The sequence below is a fragment of the Rhipicephalus sanguineus genome, chromosome 1 (assembly GCF_013339695.2).
Source record: "Rhipicephalus sanguineus isolate Rsan-2018 chromosome 1, BIME_Rsan_1.4, whole genome shotgun sequence".
Classification (NCBI taxonomy): domain Eukaryota; kingdom Metazoa; phylum Arthropoda; class Arachnida; order Ixodida; family Ixodidae; genus Rhipicephalus; species Rhipicephalus sanguineus.
The window spans coordinates 77,589,527-77,612,236 of record NC_051176.1 but is presented as its reverse complement, the minus strand read 5'-3'; the positions used below and the strand labels follow the sequence as shown (position 1 = coordinate 77,612,236).

At 48.2% G+C, this 22,710-nt stretch overlaps 1 protein-coding gene across 2 annotated transcripts in view; it reads left to right on the top strand.

Annotated features, from left to right (window-relative positions):
• Positions 1-8,905, top strand: part of LOC119393225 (band 7 protein AGAP004871) — a 198,146-nt gene extending 189,241 nt beyond the window's left edge. For both annotated transcript variants that reach the window (XM_037660108.2, XM_037660097.2), the window contains one exon: positions 18-8,905. In XM_037660108.2, the coding sequence (XP_037516036.1) occupies positions 18-275 (258 nt within the window). In that variant the 3' untranslated portion in view covers positions 276-8,905. The remainder of the gene's footprint in view (positions 1-17) is intronic.
• The last annotated feature ends 13,805 nt before the right edge of the window (positions 8,906-22,710 follow it).

The following is a 22,710-nucleotide window of genomic DNA, read 5'->3' as shown; positions in this document are numbered from 1 at the left end:
CTGTCTCGCTTTCGCAGGTGATTGCGGCAGAGGGAGAACAGCGCGCCTCACGGTCCCTGAAAGAAGCCGCCGAGGTGATTGCGGACACGCCGTCAGCGCTCCAGCTGCGGTACCTGCAGACCTTGGCCTCCATCGCAGCGGAGAAGAATTCCACCATCGTGTTCCCTATCCCCATGGAGCTATTCTCGGGCTTCATCAACAGCGCTAGCAGTCACGCCGGCCAGCACGCCAGCGCAGCGGCCGAAGCCAAGAAGGACCTCGAGGCTTCCGCGTAGCAGAGGGCCCGCCAGTCCCGTTCCAATAGCCTGTTCTGGAGCGGGACAGGCCAGAGGCGGCTCTCGCTTATCCTGCCTCCGCCGCTGCGCCTGGGCGTACCCGGCAAATAAGAGCGTGCCGGAGGCCTTGCGCCCGCAACGCGCGCAGCAACATCGTGGCTGAACAGCGCCGTGAGGGGGTGAAAGAGCCGCGCTCGGAGCACGGGCGGCACACGTCCCTCCTCCGCTTCCGAGGGAGTGTGAACTGAGTTCGGGGCAGGAAGAGAGCAGTCCGGGCTCGTCTACCTACCCTACCGCCCCTGCCAAAGGAGGGCGACTCTTTCCCTACCTGGAACAGAGTGTATGTAGCGTCCTTTGAAGCGCCCCCAGAAAATTTGTTTTACGTGCGAAGACAAGGTTGGTACATGACATGCCATCGATGGCAGAGATTGTTGCGAGCTGGGCGCAGAAAGGCCCGATGTGCAAGCGCTGCCGGCCTTTCTGCGCGAGCACGTTTTGCGCAGTGGGATCGTCTTGCTCTTTGTCGTCGTGGCGACAAGTTGTGGTGCTGCACTGAATGCGTGCGAAAAGCAGCTCAGTGTTCTATATAGGCTGGGTGATGCAGGCCTTCGCGTTTACGACAGCCATATTAATGACATGCAATAAAGTGCACAATAAGGAGCTACGCTGGCCGTACGCCATAACTGAGAGCTCTCACCGCATGACCTAGTCCACACATTTCTTGTTTCTGCACCTCGTAGGTCGGCCTTGTGATGTGCACACCGCGTTTATATCCGTGGTTCCAAGCGGACACGTGTTTGGAGACATTCGTCATAGCAGCCGCGGCCTTGAGAGAACTGAGGGCGCTTCGAAGGACGGACAGTGTTGAAACAATTACATACGTCAGTCACAAGCGCTCGCTGACAGCGCTTGAAACGCACTTGGGAGGCGGGCGTCTTCGTGGCCGTAGGATATGTTACCTTACGGCGACGCAGCTAGCTGCGAAGCCGTCTTAACGGCCAGATGGCCGTCACACTCTGGAAAAAAATCCGCGCACGCCAACAACGGCCAAATCCACGATGAGGCAAAGGCCATACACAGGACAGCGGGACGTGGAACACAGAGGCGAACAGAGCAGGCACATGGACCAGAGAGGCGCACACTCTGCGACCAATTCTAAGCAGCAATGGACTCGCGTCCACTGCGAGGCAGTCTACTTCGGAAATGAAGCCGAGGTGAAAAAAAAAGAAATAGTTGTACGTTCTATGAGATGAGCACACTATTCCAGCAGTATTGCCTTACTTCATTTTGCCAATTTCTTTCTTTTACGCTATGTAACCTAACGTGCTCCATTTGGCTAAGAAGGTGGAGAAAACAACTCAAGGCGTACTGCTTCGCAATGTATTGTGTTTTTTTTTTAGAGACATGCGTTTACGATAGGGTTTCGTTACATCTTGTTGCATGATGTGTTGTTTGTGAACCACGCTTCATTTGTCATAGCAAGGCGCACTTTCAAGATTCATGTCGCCAAAGAAGAACGCTCTAATGGGATACTTAAACGTAAGGGTATGTAAAGCATCATCAAACTACCCCGTTGGAACGTATTCATTGAGAAATTCTAGTCTGCCCTGTAGCTGAAACAAAAAATTCATTAATATACAGGAAATCGACTGCGGTCAGTCGATTATTATTTTACTAGCGCAGAGTCGGGTGGCGGCCTGGCTGTAAAACACGATCGTGCGCCATGCCTGCAAGCGTTTGCGCCTGCGACTATGTAGGACACGTATATTGTCTTTTTTTTCTTCTCATTGTGAAGCGACGTTAATTTGTCGGAACAAAACGAGGGCAAAAGATCCTACTACTTCAAACGCATAATTCATAACTGGTTGTGAGAAAGTTGCGACAAGAAAGGTGTTGCTTTCGCGCAAGTATCTTTCGCTTCCCGCTCCTTGCATTGCGTTTTCCCGCCAAAATAACAAAAAAAAAATATTGGACGGGAAGAAGCGAGCGCAGCGCGTGTGCTCTGTAAAGTCCAGCCATTTAACTTGGTGTGGCACTGTTCATTCAATGCCTCTTTAACGTTTAGTAACCTATCACTGCCTTTTTGAAACTTTTACCTTCCGTAAAAAAAAAGAGAGAATTGTATCTGTAATGCTTAAAACAAAACGAGGGCGTTAAGAATCGCTTGCTGTAGGAAACTTCATTTGTAGCCTTCAGAAAAGTGGATTCTTGCCCATCCCATTGACAAATCCTGTAGCCTAGCTGCGCTTCTGTTGATTACCTTCTGGTCATGATCAGTTATCCCCTTCTTCGGGGCGTCTCTGTTAGACCATCCTACAGAAACTGGGCCACACGGTATCTTTTTTTTTTCTTTTCCTTCTGCTCTCATTATTATACCTTTGATGCGATGTCTTTGTCCCCGCATGCGCTGAACCTATTCGAGACCTAATAAAAGAAACGCATTAAATTTAATATAATTAGATTATTGTTAGCCCGAACGAAGCGGGCCACCTTCACTCATTCTTCTGTTGTACTGTGGTTAGCTGCATGATACTCCTCATTTTATCGGAAGTTAATCGCGAGTAATTGCCGTCGCTCCAGTATTTGCCCACGCCTTGGCTTCGTATAGCGTTAATTTACTAGCCTGTCGGATATAGTGTCGTTTCCTCTAGGCTATTTTCTAAACGCGCAAGATGAAAGATAGAGAGCGTTCACGTGGCCCTGGCCGGTAAAAAAGAATGCTCACGCGTCTATTTATTTAAGAACAGCGTGCGAGAGAGTGTAGAAGACAGCGCAGTTGCAAGCAGGGATAGCAAATCATCTATCTCTGTTTGTGTTGCGACGTTTTCCTCTGCAGCTGATAAAATGCAAAAGCAAGCGGCACGTAAATTGTGCAACCAAGGGCACATTATTATTATTATTATTATTATTATTATTATTATTATTATTATTATTATTATTATTATTATTATTATTATTATTATTGCGATGTTCCCATTGCTCGGATGGCGACGCGGGAATACATTTTTGCGTCGGCACAAATGTATTCGGCTTCTGCGCGTAGGAAGCCGCGAGTACTTAATTCGCGAAATCCAGGACCGGAAATCGGGAACATCCTTTATCTCTCCAATAATAAAAAAAAACGAAAACAAAATGCGCCCCGTAAACTCCGTCACCAACATAAATGCTACTACGTTTCTTTCTTTTTCTGTTTATTTTTTAGAGGCGCTGTGACGTCACACCTCGATATCATCTTTACTTCCCCGATAAACTGACGAGATCGACTGGCCTCTCACGCATTCGTCGGTATTGTCCGAGACCGCAGTGCTTGAGGGTCCACTCGCCAGCAGCGTATTGAACTTGGTGCTTCCTTCTTTGCACCAATTGCATGACCAGGAGGCGCAGCAGTCGGATTCGACTCATGCCTGCGATTGGAACCTTTTCTAACTGACGCCCCTCGTTTTGTGCTACGAAACTTCGTCATTCAAGCCCTCTTCACTTTGCAAAACCAACGCGCCCGAAATCTAATCGGCCTCGACGAGGAATTAAAAAAGAAAAAAAGAACTAATCGTGTGCGACTTCCAGAGACTGATCGTGCGCCACGGTTATTTCCAGCGGACGCGGCGTTCTAAAGGGTGAAAAAAAAACAACAACCTGCGAATGCACGTTTCCACAGAGTAGGCATCCTTTATCCTCGCGGCACATTACGTTCTGCTGCACTAGAGCCCTGTAACTCGCACTATACCACTATCGTCCATCCAACTTCTTGTTATCTCTTGTATCATATAGGCTTCGTGAAGAGAGATACACCTCCATAGCGACGCAGAGTTAAGCATCATAGATATAACTACGACATTCATATGAGATACTATAACTACGGTATATAAATATATATAATATAAATAACTGACTGTCCTCTGCCGGAGGAAAAATAAGCCGGCGCGAACTCGTCGGCTCCGTCTAGAAGTTATACGCGGAGTCGCCTATGTTTAGGTTCGAACATGACAGATCTTTTTTTTTTATGTTCCTATTATCTTTCGTGGGCAGGGAGAGAGAGGGGAATTATGAAGCGGATACGAATAGAAGATAACGTGGGCCTGTGTTTTTTTTTTTAATTTTATGCGGTAAACGGGTCGTTATTTTTGGGACGCTTATTCACGGTTCTGAGTGTACATATATCACGCGCTTGAAGTGTACATAACGATTAAGGAGAAGAAGCGGTTCACTCCGGTTAAAAATTTTTTTTGCCCATGTCATTCTTTCGTTTTCCTAGCTACACAATTCCTGTGCGCGTGTGTGAATGCGAGGAAGCCTATACAACAAAGCGCAGCGGCTTGAATCTCGTTATTTACCGATTATAACTCTTCGCAGCCACCCCCTCCATTGAGGTTGCTTAGCGCATGTGTACTATAAAAAAGCCCTGTTGCCGTGTATTCCAGTTCTATGAGAAGATGGCTATATGTTGTACATACATATATATTTCAACCGTTTCCGGTAACAAAAGAGTTATGCGGTATGAAGAATACGAGACGCAAAAGCTCAATGTGATGCGACACTGTTGTGTGATTGTGCTTGTTAAACGTTTTCGCTCCTGCGCCATTTGTTACGTCTTCGTTGCGTTCTGTCGTGCTTTTGTTCGTCGCCCGTAGCCTTCACAAGGCGGATGCACGTCGTTCGTTGTTCGATGGCCTTTTTCCGTGATCGCATGATTAACCTGTACCGTCGGTGCACCTTCTTCCGAAGTAGGCGCGAATCATCCCTTGGTTCTATACAATATCGCACCTGGGAAGGGTGCGGCGCAAACGAGAAGAAAAGAAGAAATTGAGTGAAACCAGGTATTGTCCTGAAGGCTGCTGTTCTCATTCGGAGCGAGAAAAAGACGACAACAAAAGATCACGCACGCACACTATATATTTTGAGACTTGTTTGCTTGATTTGAGATTTGCGAATGTCGGGCACTTCTATGCACTGTGTCATCGTTATTGTTTCTAAGTGTTTGTGTGAGCCCGCGCGTGCCGCTTCAGGCTGCACTTAGAGGTCAACTGCAACGTAAATTTCAGTCCCCATAAAATACTCCGTTTTGACATAGTGTGATTAGTGCGATAGTGTGATAGCAGAGAAGTTTCCGTGGAAAATATTACTTTTGAAATGCGAGCGGAAGCGTCACCGAAAAAAAAAAACGCCGCCACATACTGCTCAGCGGAAGTGATGCATAAAAGAACGTACGTGACCAAGCAGACGCGGCTCTTCGGCACGGCCTCAGTGATAATGGGGTGCTGAAACATCTCGGAGGTGGCGTTCTTGGACCTGCGCCACAGCTACAACCACCAAGTACGCACGTCATGTACTTAGCTACCGTTTGAAGACTGCTAAGAAAACTATACCTAGCCTTGCGCCCTTCGAAAAATTGCTTCTGTGGTAGATTCTAGTCACTCATAATGAAATTTGTCGAGGTGAAACTTTGTTGCAGCTGGCCTTTAACGACCGGTGTGTTGTGCTTTCTTACTAAATATTACCTCGCTCGAAAGAAATGAAAATAAAATCTAATTCCTAACTGCCCTTTGCATAGCGACGCGTCTTCCTTTTTTTTGCTTAATCGTTCCGAGCGAGTGTTACAATGCATCGTAACAAAACGCGCAGAACGTGCGGAAAAGAAGTGCACTGACGCATGAATTAGTTCTTCAGCGTTACAGTGTTAAATTATTCCCTTATACTAACAAAAATCAACGGGTTCAGCCTTTCCAAATCTAACGCCACAGCTATGGCCTGCAGTGTCGCTAACCACGCCGCTCACACTCACGCAACTCTCATAGCTCCGCAGCGACCCTTGAGGCTGAATGAGGAACTCACGCGCTGTTCAATTTAAAGCATGTAAAAAAAAAAACGAAACAACTCCTCAACGGCGTTTATATACAGCTTTGCCACGCCCTTGTGCTATAAAGCGGAAAAGAGGGGCTCACCGATTTGCCGACTTCCGATTTATTTCCGACGAGAAGATGCCACATACGACGTATATCGTAGATGTAGCATTCATTTACCCCTATCTCAAGACGCCGAGTGTTACGCCTTTAGGACAGTAAGCGAGAACAGGTTGACGTGTTGGAGCCTTGTATCGTTTTCAGTTGGCGAAAGAGCTGATATATGGTCAGTTTTTTTTTTTTACTTCTTTGTTAGCTCGTAACATTCACCATCCGATAAATTCGTGTGTCGAGGGCTTACGTTGTCTAGAAGGCGGGTCCCATGTGTACGCAAAGACTTAGCCGAATAATAAATTTTATTTTGATCTTAATGAACTAACACAGCTGGCAAAACTAAGCGGTAGCTGCCTTTCCGGACAGACGCGTCAGTGTCAGTCTGAGAAGACTGCCGAGGTGCTAACACGAGCCACGTAAACTACGAGGCTATAATCTCGTCACTCTGGTCTAGCATTCACTTACAACTCAAGTGACACTTTTCGGGATAACTCGAGGCTTGTGCCAGTGACAAATTATTAGACATGATGTCACGATGAAGCTGGTGTTCTCACACTCTCCCCTTTTTTCGAAATTCCTTAGGTGTCGCCTCTTGCGCTTAAAACAATCTAGTCAAATAATCGAATAAGTCGTTGGTTTTGTGCGAAGCTATTCGGGGGGGTGACGAAACTACACTTTAAAAAAGCCGCAAAAACTGTTTGCCTTCGAGAATGAAGAAGAAAAAAAAAGCCGTGGCAGTGTCCCGGTTAAGTTCATTGGTTGCCACAATGTGACCGTGCACTCTCGTCGGCGTTGAAGTCATCATACTCATCACCAGTTCATTTCTTTTTCTTGGGACCAGACGTTGTCTTGACGTATCTTTCTTTTGTTTCTTTCCAATGATTTCCGGTCGTCAGGTGTTCGCGCGGCAAAACCTAATCCATCGCGAGCTAGATGGCGAACGAACGTTACCAGTAGGGCCAGACGAATGGGCGCTCACAACACGTGCGAAAAATACATACTGAAGGAACAAGAATTATCAGCAAATTCCGCAATTCACTGCTAGTGGTATTGAGGGTGTATTCCCGGCCTCAGCAGCCATATTTATACAAGGACGAAATGCAAGAACACCCGCTTACGTTGATTTAGGTGCACGTTAAAAAACCTCAGGTGGCATGCCATAGGCATGGCATTCCTCATAAGAATAAAACCATGGCATGCCTCATAAGATTATCATGGATTTGGCACGTAAAACCCCATAAATAAATACTAGCATTGCGCGCGTCGTATGGCTAGAGTCAGCGTCTGTGTATCAAGGGACATAGGGCTGTTCGCTAGATAAGCCACGTTCGGTGACAGCTTGCAAAGGTTATGCTAGCAGTAGACTGACCATGTACTGACGGCTAATTCTTCGCATAAGCTTTATGCAGATTCCTACACGCATGCTGCGTTCCTAAAGTTAGCGTACCAACAGCTCCTGCATTGTAATCCCACGTTCTGATCTCCGCGTTAAGGGATTTCAGTAACGTGCGTATACGTACCACATGGCGGCTGCAGTTTTGTTCATGGCGCAAAATTTGCATTCGTGAGATAAGCGCGTGAAAGTGACATTGCAATATCGACACCCGCATTACTCCTTCCCCAATATGCGAGATAAACTTTGAGCTTCTCTTCCTGATGCCGCTCGCTTATACTGAAGCCAACCGGGTGCTTCCCTTGTCGTTTTCGGGTGTTCCAACAATGAGATTACTTATATCAGCGTTTGCTGCACGCTATACCCACGTTAGCGCTTGCTAAATTTCATACGACCTACTTACTCCTCTTAAACCGCGCATAAGCTCGTGACATTACCTTGTATTTCGCACCTTAATGTCGCTTGTTTTCTTGTCAACGCATATTGGTGCTCTTCACAAGAGTCTCGCCAACCCACACCGAAAAGCCAATAAAAAAAAAGCTGAAACATGCGCGCTATGCTTGCGCACATATTCACTTTCCATTGGACCCTTATAAACAGTGTACTCATTGCTCTCTCTAAGCGCGTTTCATTAGGTTCACTGTCGTTGAGACTGTGCGCTTAAAGAATCATAATGTAAGCCCCTGTATTTTCTTCCCACGGCGATTCTCACATAAGCGATGGCTAATTCTGTGCAGCTACTGGGCTCATTACATCTGCATTGCACCACTAAAGCCAAGACTGTTTTCTCTATTGAATACAATTTTGACAGTGCTTCTTTCGTCGAATCTCTAAATTTAACGGGCACCTCAGACAGTGCCAAACAGAGGTAATGATGACATGCTTACAAAGAGCTGCAAGTAGTTAAAATTGTCACGAATATTCGCTGTTGGGAATGACTCTGAAACATTCGGATAATTAGGAATTATTTCGTGTATAGAAGTGCCAAAAAAAACAGAAACGACACAACTGAAACCTTGCAGCGTAAGTTTTCTTGTTCAGCCGCTATTCATGGAGTGTGAGCAACAGGCAGAAAAAAAAATCATATCTGATGTTATACTGTCTACTGTTCTTTCGTTCCTTGTGGTGTTTGCTGTGCAACCTGAAAAAAAAATGGATTGTTCAAAATGATGTCGCCATTAATAGACACACAACTAGGTTTCATGTCATCGAAGGCAACCTCAAAATGTCATTTGAGTGGCGCTGAATGGAGTGAAATAAAAATGGTAACGTCGTATATACGCAAATCTTGTGTTGCACCGTTCACTGTGTCTCTGTTTCGCAACTCTCAACGTCGAGGGGACGTGAATATTACTCGCTCATCTGCTCTGCCGCCATACGCCACAGAAATACAACGCCAAGACACCGACACAACAAGACAACAAGACCGAAGACAACGCGAAGGCAACTGCCTCTCAGGTAACATCTTAGATGTAGCGAAAAGTGAGCAATTTACCATTGAGCCAAACAAATTGACGTCCGTTGATCCTCTGTCTGCTTCAAGTCAGAAGCGCGTAGAGATTACGCGCTTCTGGTTCGAACGCGGATGCCTTCATAGTTGTAGGTTGCTGAGCAATGGAGCGCAGCAAGCGTACCACTCACTAGGGAGCTTTAGAATATAGGTACGCAAAGCTTTTCGTTAGCGTTTGCCGCCACTGCGCATGCGTCATACGATATCCTGTTGCGGTCGCCCGTTAGGTGACGGAAACGGCGGCGTACGCAATGACCGCTATCTTTGCGTACGCTATTCTAAAACTGCCTATTGTCTCAACTGCGTCGCGCTTTGAACGCCGGTACGACGGTGCCGATAAAAACGGCGCGGCGCGCTCTCGTAACCTAACCGCGGGGCACTGCTCGTCGCCTAGCGTCGGCGACGAACGGTGCCAACACTGCGAAGGGTTTGTACCGTGAGGAAGACTGTTGGTACACTCTCCAACTGCGGCTTGCGTAGTAAAAAAAAAAAATAACAGCATAACCACCAAGTGAATGATGATGAAGGAGCTTGCTCCAGAGGTTAAGTCCGGTAAACCGTGAATCCTCTGTACATCTGCTCAATCATCAACATATAAAGAAGTGACACGAGAGTTGTTGTGGTGTGATTGTATATACACGTTATATGCACAATGTTTATATTTTACATGTCGATGCACTATATACTTAAGTTTACATATTGATGCAGTATATGCATTTTGTTCAAGAGCTTATTTACGGATCACATAGCTCAGGGGAACGTTTTCCTCTTAGTATAATTGCTTCTTCTGCTTCTCAGCTCGGGGTCCGCTTGTCTTTGCGCCCGCTTCGCTGCGGCCTCGCGGCCCCTTCCGCCTCCGGGTCCGCTTGTCGACGAGCCCGTTTAGCTTCGGCATCGCGAGCCCTCGCTACCGCCGCCACTTCGGTGCTGGTAGTGGCTTGTGCTTGCTGTCGCTGCTGGCGCCTCTCTTCGGCCTCGCGAGCTCTCACCGCAAGGTGTTGGCGGTGAGCCCGCGCTGCTGCTGCCTTGGCTTCTTCGGCTTCTTCGGAGAGCACGCGCTCTCCGAAGCAAGCGCGGAGCACGCGCTCAAGTGCACGATTCAAGGGCGCTTGCTCCGCTCTCGGCGGAGCAATGAGAACTAGCGTACACGGTAGGAGGGACGAGAGACAACCCCCCAGCAAAAGGAGCAAGCTCCTAAAAAAAATTCGCGGCCGAAATTCGGGGTAAAATGCCGTGGTTGAACGCGGTTAAACCAAGCTTGTCGTGCGATAGCCGTGGAAAGCATGCCGTGGCGGTATCCCGCACGTTGGCGCCCCCGCGCGGCAAGCAGCGGCACGCTGTGCACAAGCGTCTACGTATTGCTGGCCCGGAATTCACATGACAGGAGTTCAGAACTCGAGGCGCGCGCGCACTCCGGCTCGCGGCACTCGCCGACCAACGGAGAGGGGGGCGCCGCAGAGAACAAACTGACACTGCGCATGGCCGTTGCTATGACGACTCACATGCGAGAAGGAAGAACAGGAAATTGACCTTTGCTGAGCTGGAAGGTCAAACGCATGCACAATGGCGTATTCTGGATGTGTACCGCGAAGAGTAAGTATACAGCTATCGCTCTAATAATCGCGCAGTGCAGCATTGTGCGAATCGTTGTATAGCACGAGAGAATGACGGGCATTTTAGATGGTGGGGCCTATGCCTACGTGCAGATATATATCGTTCAGAGGGGATGGAGTCAAAGTTGTGGCGTTGGCTTTCCACCCACAGGCGATGTGTGGCCGCATGCGTTAGCAGACTTTCATAGAGTCGGGGAATGACTATGTGACGTAGCCGTAAAATTGGATCGGTCCTAAAGATAGTACCCGTGGATAGCGGAGATGGCGCTACATATAAACCGATACGAGTTTTATTTTTATTACGTTTGTAATGCCAACGAAAAGCTGGCGACACTTCACTGGACATCGAGTATACAGATTCCCAAAAAATCTTTACAAAGAATGCCTTAAAGCTTTTATTATTTACATTTTTATTAAGGCGAACGCCTTAAAGTGTTATATTGGCGCTCCCATCCGCAAGACCAAGGCGCGAGACTGCTAGATTTGGCGAGACCAATCAAAAACAAACGCCAGTCAGAGGCGCTATCAAGCGGCTCCAGCGCAGTGTCAGACGGCGACTGCACAGCGAAGGCGAATAGCTGCGCGCGCGCCGGCGCCAGTGTGTCTGCCGCGGCTACGACGCCACTCCTCCAGAACGCGCAGACCAGCAGCGGCGAATCGCGCGCGCCGGTGGCGGAGAGCGCGTGAGATGCCGGCTCCGGTGAGCCAGCTGTGTGACATCAGTGATCCTCGCGCATGCGCAGCACGGCTCATGAGGATCCACGCGAAATCGGCTTCAGGTAGGCAAGTGTAGCTAACGCTACAAAACCCCTTGCCGTCGATGACAATGAAATGACCGCGGAGTAGAGCAAAATGCGTACGTGTACAGTCGGCTCCTCCTCCCCCGGCGTTGCGGAGAGCGTTCAAGAGAGCAATACGTGCTGCTGCGCAGAGAGGCGGGTGCGCGCCTTTTGCGCAGGTGCGTCACAGACTTGAAATGGCATAGCGCATTACGGGGAAGAAGAAACGGCCTAGCAGACCGACACAAGAGGACTAGCGCTCTGTCCTCTTGGGTCGGTCTGCTAGGCCGTTTCTTCTTCCCCGTAATGCGCTATACCATTTCAAGTACGACGAACCAACCCGCCCAATCTTCAACACTTGCGTCACAGACGCCGGAGGGCCGCATCATCGTCGCGGCGACGACGTCAGCATAGAGGGGACAGCAATGGGAAATCCCGCGCGGCAAGGTTCCAGAATAATCCAGCCGGCCTCGACGCAAGGTTCCTGGGTTGCCTGGGTTGAAGTCCCTCTTGAACCCGGCTTTTTTTTTCTCTCATTGTACGCGATATCTGTAACGGAAACCGGTGGCGGTGGCAGCAGCGGCGGACAACTACGCCACCAAAATCGCCTGTTGTGACCTCATAAGAGATTTCGCTGTGATATCTCAGAACTCGCTAGGCTGAGTCACTGATTATTCAGGAATCCCGTACTTTGTTACCGATAACCATTTTAACACGTTCCGAACAGACATTATCGAAATCACGTCCGTAATAGCATCACGAAAACCAGCGGAATAACAGACTGGATAAGAAAAAAGGGGAACGGCACTTCGCTCTCGTCTTGTTCTGTATGTTAGCGCGCTGGTACTCACGAAGCAATCATACCCAACTCGCCTAGCTTAATGTGATTCTGTGGACGTTAGGGTGAGCATGCCACGGTTAACTCAGCGAGACGCAAGCCCGACTTTCATTTTAGAGCGATAGCTCGACTCCTCCAGGCACAAACCCAGAAAACTCCTCGTTCCGTGAATCTGACCTTCAAGCTCAGCCAAGGTAATGCCAGCGTCTCTGAGGTGCGTCAGCGCCGCATAAAAGTGTTGACCAAGGAGGTTTAAAAAAACTTCTGGAGTGGAGGTCCCCTATACGCGCCCACGCGAGCGGGTGAAGCCTGGAAAACCGGTTGGCAGCCATCTTGCTCCAGGCAAGAGGCAGCGCAGCTTGATCGCGCGCAGCGTATTTGTGAGCTTCAGCGGGGGCGTTCCAGCATGAAAACTAGACAGTTAGTGTCACTTATTTGGCCGAATTTTTTTTTGTCCTGCCATATTTAAGAAGGTAGTTTTTTACGCCATAATACATGGGCTGAAGCGTGCGTGATAACACGTAGAATTCGCTTCCAGCATTGCCGAAATAAGGCACATGTTGGAGTTAATAAGTGGTACATTAAATTTTACTCATCCCCGGCTTTTATACAATTTCAAAAGAAAAAAGAAGCATATACAACGTGGTTTGTACGTGAATCGATAAAGCAACAAATCCACAATAACTTCAAAATGCATCATAATGCAGACAATCACGAAACTAACCATATGAAACACGCACCCTTAAAAAGTATACACAGCAAAAGAAGAGATACGAAAGCAGATTAATTGACTAGCTTGCTGCAGCTCTTGTTTACGCTCGTCTACAAATGCTTAACAATAACAGTCCTTGTCAACCCATTCTTACTCCACTCTGGGAGTTTTAAATGCGAAGCATTTCTCAGCGAACCTTTGGCGCATTCAGCGTTTCTATCTACGAATCTATCTACCTAGCCGCCTACGCCTGGGTGCTCTCATGATCGCCTCCTTAACCTTGTGTAGACGAAAATCGGCATGGGAGGGTAAGAGGATTTGACAAATATGACTGTCGGGTCATGACATGAATAACGGGAAAATCCTGTCGCGTACGTCGCCAAACCCTTTCCTCCAGACACGTGTGGCACATAGCCGTTTACCACTGGCCGTGGTGTACGGTGATGCGCCACAGGTGATTGACAATTTATATCTGCCCAGGAACGGCGAGAACAGACATTAGTAATTTAAATGCGAGAGCGTTAAGAAAAACCGACACCGGCAGCGTTGACCTGACGATTGGAAATAATAAATATTAGGATCACAGCAGGAATCGAACCCAAGCATTGTGCGTGGCAATCAAGTATATTACCACAGAGGCACGTCAGGTATATAGACTGGTTTGTAAAAACAGCCTATGCAGGCGTAATGGCGGTGCAACGTCAAGTGTAGTTGTGGTGTTGCCTATCTAATTTTACAAGAAAGCAATACACAGTACGTATGTACTCCTACGATGCAGGCGTCATGTCACATTAACGTCTGTGGTTCCAGTGTTGGCTCCGTTTTTAGCAGTGTAATAAACATTACATTGTATTCCTATGTTTCAGCAAGCTATAATGAAGCATTGCTCGACCCCAGATGAATACATTAATGAAAGTTACGTATGATATCCACGTGGTTGCGCCATAAAGTGCACTTAGTTTCGATAATGCTGACGTATGTACCTAACGTGAGGGCTGACGTTACGTTGCACCATAATGTTACCCTTTAAACGCCATCGTTGTCGACGTGCCTGATAAGCCCACGATGTGCACACAGCTACTACACTTACAAAAACACGTCTATCCACCTCGTAACGCTTGGCTGAAAGCCATAAAATACAGCATAGAAGTACTCGCTGACTGCTTCGCATGAAACTGATTCCCACAACACGTCGGATCTGCCGAGTTTGCCGAAAATAAACAGGCTCAAATGGGATTTGAACCTGGATCCTCTGTGTGGAAGTCGAGTATTCTACCACAGAGCCACGCTAGTGAGTGGAACTCCTTTGCGAAAACATCCTTACAGGCGTCAGGTCGAGCAAGGAATCGCGTTAAATGTGTAATATAGCGTGTCAGAAGAGTAAAATAACGACCAGGCGACACACAATGCTAATTTCACAATGAATGACCGGGTCGTTAATTTCTTCAAATCCATTACAAAAGGCTCAGCCATATATACTCCTTCATAGTTATCCACAGGTAGTATCAACTAAGTTCATATAATGCCTTACAGATGTGTAGCGGGTACCTGGCTTATCCGCAGAAAGACGAATAATGGCATAGTGATTGCTTCCCCACTACACAAAAATTATGATTTGCGGCGTAGTGGGTACCTTGCAAGTGTAATTGTATTAGTTTCCCCGATAGAGTTTAGAACGGGCTGTAGAAAGGCCGCTCTCCCAGCTTTCACTGTGATTGTGCTGCGCGCTCCGCGCAGGCCCGGCGTTTTTTATGTACAGCTTGGCAGTTTTCGACAAATTGTAAATGTGGTTATCGAGTGGATCGCAGTCCAACAAACGAGACATCCACAACACTCGCTTGTCACCAAAGGAGCGGAGAAATTCGCCATCTGCGGAACTTCCGCGCGGGCTCAAGCGACAACACACACGTTTTCTGCCTGGAGCAATATGGCGGTCGTCGGCTTCAGCGGCGGCGCGCCGCCTCCACTCCAGAAGTTTTTTTTCAACCTCCTTGGTGTTGACACATTACTTGCAAGGTGGCTCAAGGTTCTCGCTGATGAGCTCGTGCCGACGTTTCTCCAGTGTATGAGCGCTAAGGTCAAATTATATCGGTCACGAAACTCTAACGAAAAGTGGTCGAAAACCTACTGCCACGGATATCGACGCGTAGATTGAAGCGCGACTAGATGAGGAGGGGACAAGTACCGAAGACCAAAAACTCAATCGAATTTTTTTTCGAATACTCTTAATTTTATATAAATGCTAAAGTAAACTAGAAACTTACTTTACGGTTTGTCTGACACTTGGGTAAACAGTTGATTGCCTCATTTTTTTAGTCGAGCGCCATAAATGGGGAGCGTATGCAGGCAGTCTGCTATGGGGGCTTGTGTTTAGTTCGGCGCATTGCCGAGTTGTCGGGTCAACGAGGCATCGCTCACATTTGCGTGGTAGTTTCGTGTGCACCTTCCGTAGCTTATTTATTTGCTTATGTGTTGTGTACTGGCGCGACACTTCAGAGATGCTGAACTAGCTCACAGAATGTATAGATAAGCGCACCTGTGACTGCAAACTGCTTTCGCTGGCGCACGGCCGGCGTGCCCTGGCCCTTGGTGACGGTGAATGCGGCACGCTAAGTGAAGAAACGCTGTAATGTAAGGTTGCCAAAGTGATACTTTCAAGGCTGCTGTCTCGCTCCATTGGTTTTCCAAGATTGGGCAACGTGAGTTTTCGCACTATTGCGCTATTGTGATCGTGAGCCGTTGTATCATAATTTCTTCATCTGCAAAGTAGTTCGGTGTATAATGCAAGTACAGTATTCGGCTAATAAAACAAGCTTGCTTCTCCAATCTTTCTTGTTAATCTTCCTTTTCGCTCACACACGCAATTGGCGAGCCATAAAGACGCAATAATATCGCGTTGTTATCAAAAGCATGTAAAAGGTAAGCAATGAAAAAAAATTCAAATTGACGCCATGTAGTGCAAATACGCGACGTCGCTACCGCTTCCGGTTGTGACGTCATATTTTATATTTTATTTTTTATTTGCTGTTAGTTGTCCCCGTGATACGTAGATGGCGACGGTGGCAACGAGCCGCGAACTACTTGACACATGTGCTTCTATGGAAGTTTCGCTACCAGTTTACATATATACCTTTTGAGCGCGTTGCTGTCGTGCTTCGTTCCAAGCGCCTCGCCTGTTATCCCTGCGCCGGCCAACGAGCTTCAGGCTAGTGCTACTAGTGCGATGTGTTCGCGAAAGCGAACAGCGGCTCGAGGTCAGCCTTTCGTACCGCCACCGCCAGAGGCGCTGGCTGGATCCAACTTCCATGCGCGTTCGCGCCGAGACCGCCGACGGCGTCGAGCTGCGTATGCGTGTTGTCTTGTCGTGCAATTGTAGATACAGTAGTTGCTGCTACAAAAGCGGCTGTCTGGCAGCCGCTTCGCCAGAGGAGCGAAGCCATCGAGCCGTGAGGCTCACTTTGAGTATAAAGTAAAACCTCTGCAAATTAACTACCTCGTCCTTACCCAAAGCAAGCAAAACCGAGCTATCGCTCGACGAACTTGGTTTAACCGCGTTCAACCACGGTCATACCTTTTCATTGCGTTTGCGGCGATTCTAAGCACGAGCGGCCTCATCAGTATTCCTGAAGCGGCATTCACTAATATCACTTAATGTAGCTGTTTAGTATTCCTTTTATAAGCCACGAATATATACGAAGCCTCCCACAGCTTTGAGGAGCACCATCAATTTATCAGCATTTTTTTTTCTTTCGCACGTTCAGTACAGCGTGTGCCCTATTCTCTGAGAGAGAAAGAAATAAATGCTGGGAGGTTAAGTACTTTTTCATATTGTTTGCTATCTTACACTGGGCCAGAAAAAAAGGGAAGCGCACGGGATGATGAAAATGAATCACGCGTAGTGTGAGCCAGCAAACACGATTTTAACCGCGGAGATGTTTAAAAGCTTGCAGTAATTTCGTGGGCGACCACAGAAAACTCGGCGGGTATGCGCCACACAAAGCGGGTATGTACCGAGCAGCTCCTAGCAAAGCACAGCCATGCATAGTATAGTACAGCAAGAGGCTGGAAAAGGAACGTGAGGGTGATGAGGAGTGATGTGAAGGTGAGGAGGAAGGAAAGAAAGAGGGGATAGCATGGCACAGCCTTGTATAGTATAGTTTATGCGCCACAGACAGCGGGTATGTGCCAAGCAGGCGCTAAGAAAGGGAAGTGAGGTAGGGAAAGAGCATTGTGAAGGTAAGGAGGAGGGGAGAAGGGAAAGCATGACATGCCTTGTATAGCATAGTTTAGCAAGGGGATGGAAAAGTGAAGTGAAGAGGACTGACATAAGGGTGAGAAGGAGGAAAATGAGGAGGAAGAGGTGAGGGGTAAACCACAGCATAGCCATGTATAGCATAGCAAGGGGTGGGAAAGAGAAGTGAGGCTTAGGAGGAGGGAAAGGAGCAGAGAGGGCAGTATATAAAGAGATAAAGAAAGAAAGAAGAAGAAAAAAGAACTCAATCTGCGTTCGCCAGGTGGTGGTGCTTGCTTGCCAGACCCGCTGTTTACTCAGATTTCACAGGCGTAGGACTGACTAATTTTTATTTTCATTAGTCGTAGTCAGCTTGGGGCTGTCGTTCGGTCATTTGCATTGTATCAAAATGCGCATTAGAGACTGGTATAATGGGTCATGCCGCTTGCAGTTCTGACTTGAGTAAGGAACCCGTGGAAGGGCTTTAAAAACAATACAAAGATCAATGGAAAGTTTGAAAACAATGGCTTAACGTCCGAAATCTGCGCTGCTGGCAATGATGAACGGTATATAGTAGATAATTTGCACCACCTGGAGTACTTTAACACGCGCCGATGTCTCAGTGCTTCAGTGCTTCAGTGCTTCAGTGCTTCAGGTTAGGGCACGTCAAGGGCGTGTGCCCCAACTCTTTATTGTGCCCCCGGTGCGCTGAACCACACGCGGAAGAGACCTGCCGCTCCACTGTTCTGAAGTGCGCCAACTGTAATGGCTCTCACGCTGCCTCCTCGAAAGACTGTCCTCGCATCAAGAAGGAGCGTGCTGTTCTCAAACAAATGGCGAGAGACAACTCGACCCACAGAGAGGCTGCCGAAGCAGTCCGACGTCGGCGCGGGCGGCGGCGTCATCGTTCGACCTCAAAAAAGGCCCATGCACGAAACGACAGCGCCCACTCCAATGCGGCACCACATAGTCAAACTACGAAAGGGCCAATCAGCTCAAAGACACCAGCGGATAGGAATCTTTCCCCAAAGGAATGGCCTGCGCTTCCGAACCACTTACTTGCCAAGGAACCTCAGGAGGTGACGCGCCCTCTGGAGACTTCACCCGCCGCTGATGACGTACCTAGAGCACATCGTCAAGTGATCTCTATGCTTCGTTCCCTCATGGGCGCCATTCGAGAGGTGTTATTTGACATGGGGACAACGCCTGCACGGAGTGAACTCAAAGTACTGGACGCTTTGAGCCCAGTGCTTGAATCTCTTGAGTAGAGCCATGGCTACCAACCACTCTTCTTTTCGATCGGAAGTCAAGACAGCGTCCGTCATCCAGTGGAATGCGAGAGGGCTCAAATCACGCCTTCCTGATTTTCGTCAATTTGTGAACACTAACGGTTTCCCCATCATCGTCATTTGCGAGCCCAACATATCGAAACCTGTCAGATTATCGGGGTACGGAAGCAGTCATGTCCTCGACAAATGGGGCATGCAGCAAAATCATCGTTTATGTTCGGCGTGAACTCACTTATTTCCTACAGCCAACTGCGCCTGATGACGACAATCAGTATGTGTGTTTGACTGTTAAAAAGAACAAACTCGTGCTTACTTTAATAGGCGTTTATATATCGCCTTCGAGTACATTTAATTCACGAAGATTAGAACATATATTGACTGTATGTCTTGCTCCATGGGTCATTATAGGAGATTTTAATGCGCATCATCTGGCATGGGGAAGCACAAGGACAAACGCAAGAGGACGACGATTGGCAAGTTTCGCCTCGAATCATGGCCTTTCTCTCCAGATGATGGTAGCCCAACGTTTCTTCGAGGTGTGACGTACGGTAGCTGCCTTGGTCTTACTTTCGTCTGCAGCTCCTTCACCAGATGTGTTAAATGGTTCTCGGATATTGACACACGGAAGTGATCACATTCCTACCTATCTTCACATCAAAGGGCTCTCCAAGTCTTGTCTACAGAAGTCCACCAGAATGACTAACTGGACCACTTTCCAGTCTGATATGGAAAATGTTTGCCAAGCGGGCCTGCCCACTGGGCTAGAGCAAGCAATCAAGAGCACACTACAAGACGCAACGCTCCCGATCGTGATTCCTTCTAAGCGAAACGATTTCGATACAGAATTGGAACGACTTCGAGCACTTCGCCGTCGTGCGGAACGACGATATCGGCGTACCAAGTCCATACATGACCTTAGGATAGCCAGGCGCATGCAAAAGAAAATCCAGCGTCGTATGGACAGATTGGCCTCTCAACGGTGGACAACGTTTTGCCAGACATTAGACCCTCACAAGCCCCTTTCTCAAATGTGGAGGACGGTGCGTGGTTTGCGCTGTCATCCTGAACAGCGCTTTCCCTTCAAGGCGTTGGCACTTTTTCAAAAGCGACAAGACATCGAAGTTGCAGAAGATTTTTGCGCGAGGATCGCCGACCAAGCGGTTCGTCCAGATCCCGTTACCGGATGTACCATCCCCTGCTCCCGTGATAGCCGAATGGACCTTCCTTTTACAATGGAGGAACTCGAGGCAGCACTGGCTTCATGCAGGCGTTCTTCATCTCCGTGGCCAGATTGCATATCGTACCGAGCCTTGTGCAATCTTGGTGAGGCCGCGCGGGTAGAACTACTGCGACTCTACAACAACTCGTGGCAAGAGGGCAACGTTCCCGACGAATGGAAGACAAGCCGATTAGTACCACTCCTGAAGCAAGGCAAGTCTCCACTTGAACTTGCCTCGTATCGCCCTATTGCATTGGCCAGCTGCGTGGGGAAGATAATAGAACGAATGATATATGGCCGCCTGGAGTGGTATCTCGAACACTACAAGATCTATCCAAACTCCATGGCTGGTTTTCGACGTGACCGTTCATGCATCGACAATGTTCTTGATCTCGTTACGTACGTTCAACAGCAGAGATAACGTAAGCGACTATGTGCAGCGTTGTTTTTGGATGTGAAAGGCGCCTATAATAATGTTCTACACGAGGTTATTATCGATGCACTTGAGGTGGTTGGCCTTGGTGGTCGAGGTCTTCGATGGATTGGTAGCTACCTGTCTGCAAGGTCATTCTTTGTGTCCACCGAAGACGGCCCCACCACACTACGCTATACCTTACGAGGCGTTCCTCAAGGCGGAGTACTCAGCCCCATACTCTTCAATCTCGCCCTCATTCAACTTGTTGAATCTCTGCCAAGTACTTCAAGATCTCTATATACGCAGACGACACATGTGTCTGGACCTCAGCCATTACATGACTTCAAATACGTGCGAGACTTCAAAAGGCTGCAACATTGACAGCGCACTACCTTAGCAAACAAGGCCTCAGAATATCCCCGGAGAAATGTGCATTGGTGGCGTTCACGCGCAAACCAATGACACCGTATGCCATTTCTATTGACGGGCAGTCGATTTCTTATGCCAGAACCTACAAATTTCTCGGCATAATTATTGACAGAAACCTCAATTGGAGCCCACACGTGGCCTATTTGAAGAAGCGCCTGACGGCCATTGCCCAGCTGCTCAAGTTCCTGGGAGGGAAAAACTGGGGCATGTCAGTAGATGCAATGTTGGAATTATACAGAGCAATCTTCCTTGGGTTTCTGAGATATAGTCTGCCTGTACTAACCAACACCTGCAAGACAAATCTTCGCGTTCTACAGGCTGCACAAGCTCAGGCACACAGAGTATGCCTAGGTCTGCCCAAATGTGCGCCAACAGAGGCGACTATTGCCATCGCTAAGGATCTACCGATACAAACGCACATTGCGTTAGAAGCCTTGAGAGCTCACATCAGGCATTTTGCTCGAGCTCCTAACCACCACCTGGCAACACTGCCCTCAGAAAGACCGATAGCATCATACTGCGCAACAATCTGGAGCTACTCCGCCAACCTACCGTCAGGCTTCAGCCCCGCATCCAAACCATCGATTCCACCTTGGTGTTTGGTTCGTCCTGCAGTGCACCTCAGTGTACCAGGAATCAAGAAAAAATCTGATTTGTCATCGCCTGTCCTGAAACAGCTATCTCTGCTTCTACTGCACGAGAAATACACCGACCACATACATATTTACACCGACGGCTCAACGACTATCCGTGATTCGTCCGGAGCAGTAGTTGTCCCAGCGAAAGGTGTAACTGTTAGCTTTAAGACCGACCACCCAACAACATCAACGGCTGCTGAACTGACAGCTCTTCGCGCTGCACTTTGTATTATCAATCGCGAACAACCGCAGCGATGGTCAATTTTTAGTGATTCCAAAGCAGCCCTACAATCTCTCTTGTCAGCCCTGCGGCGTGGACCATATGAACAACTGGTATTCGAGATAAGACACCTCATTCATACGTCATTCGAGAAGGGACACCAAGTGACATTTCAATGGTTGCCAAGTCAGTGCGGCGTGCTTGGCAACGAACATGCCGATAATGCTGCTCGGTCAGCTTTGCAAGGAGACAAGGTAGAGGCTATACCCCTTTCAAGGTCTGATGCTGCTGCCATGCTTCAAAGGATCGCAAAGAATATTTCGCACTCAACACTGAATACCTAGAGGCCAAAACTATCGGCAACACCACCTAAACGAGTTGCGGCGACTTCAAATACCATCTGGACTCCGCCGAAGAGAGGCCACTCTGCTATGCCGCTTATGGCTAAGAGTGGCTTTCACGAAGTCATATTCGTTTCGAATAGGGATGGCCGACAACGCTCTTTGCGACGCCTGCGGCACCGAGGAGACCTTGCAGCATATCTTCTGCGACTGTTCTCGCTACGCTGCGCAGAGACGATCCCTGACATTCGCTCTCGCTCGTATTCACAACAGACCGTTGACACTAGAAGCAATTCTCCAATGCCATTCTGATAAGTCATCGAGAATTCAAGCAACCAAGGCATTGCTCAAATTCCTAAGACAACAGACTTACACGAGCGGCTGTAGACTTTTTAATGATGCCGCATACCGCACAAGAGTGCCGGTCTGCGCTGTGAAGTTATGTGTGTGCGTGTATGTTCCCCTCTCTTTCTCTCTTTCCTTACTCTTCTTTCAATCTCCCCCATCCCTTCCCCCTGTACAGGGTAGCATACCGGTTATGCCAAACTGGTTAACATCCCTGTCTTTCCTCTCTCCCGTTTTCCTTCCTTCCGATGTCTAGGTATATATATGCCCCAGTGTTTCTGCATTGGGCCTCTATCGTACAATGTCGCTACGAGCACGACCGGGAATCGAGGCCGCGACCATGACAGCGTGCAAATCCATAGCCGCTTGTCCGCGGGTGGGTCCTAAAGTAATGTTTACATATGAACGCCACAGCACCGAGTTAGTTCATGGAATCACTTAAGCAAGTACAGTGTATATCGCAGTATTTATATCGAGTGTTTTACAGCGAAATCTATTATGGTATCACAATA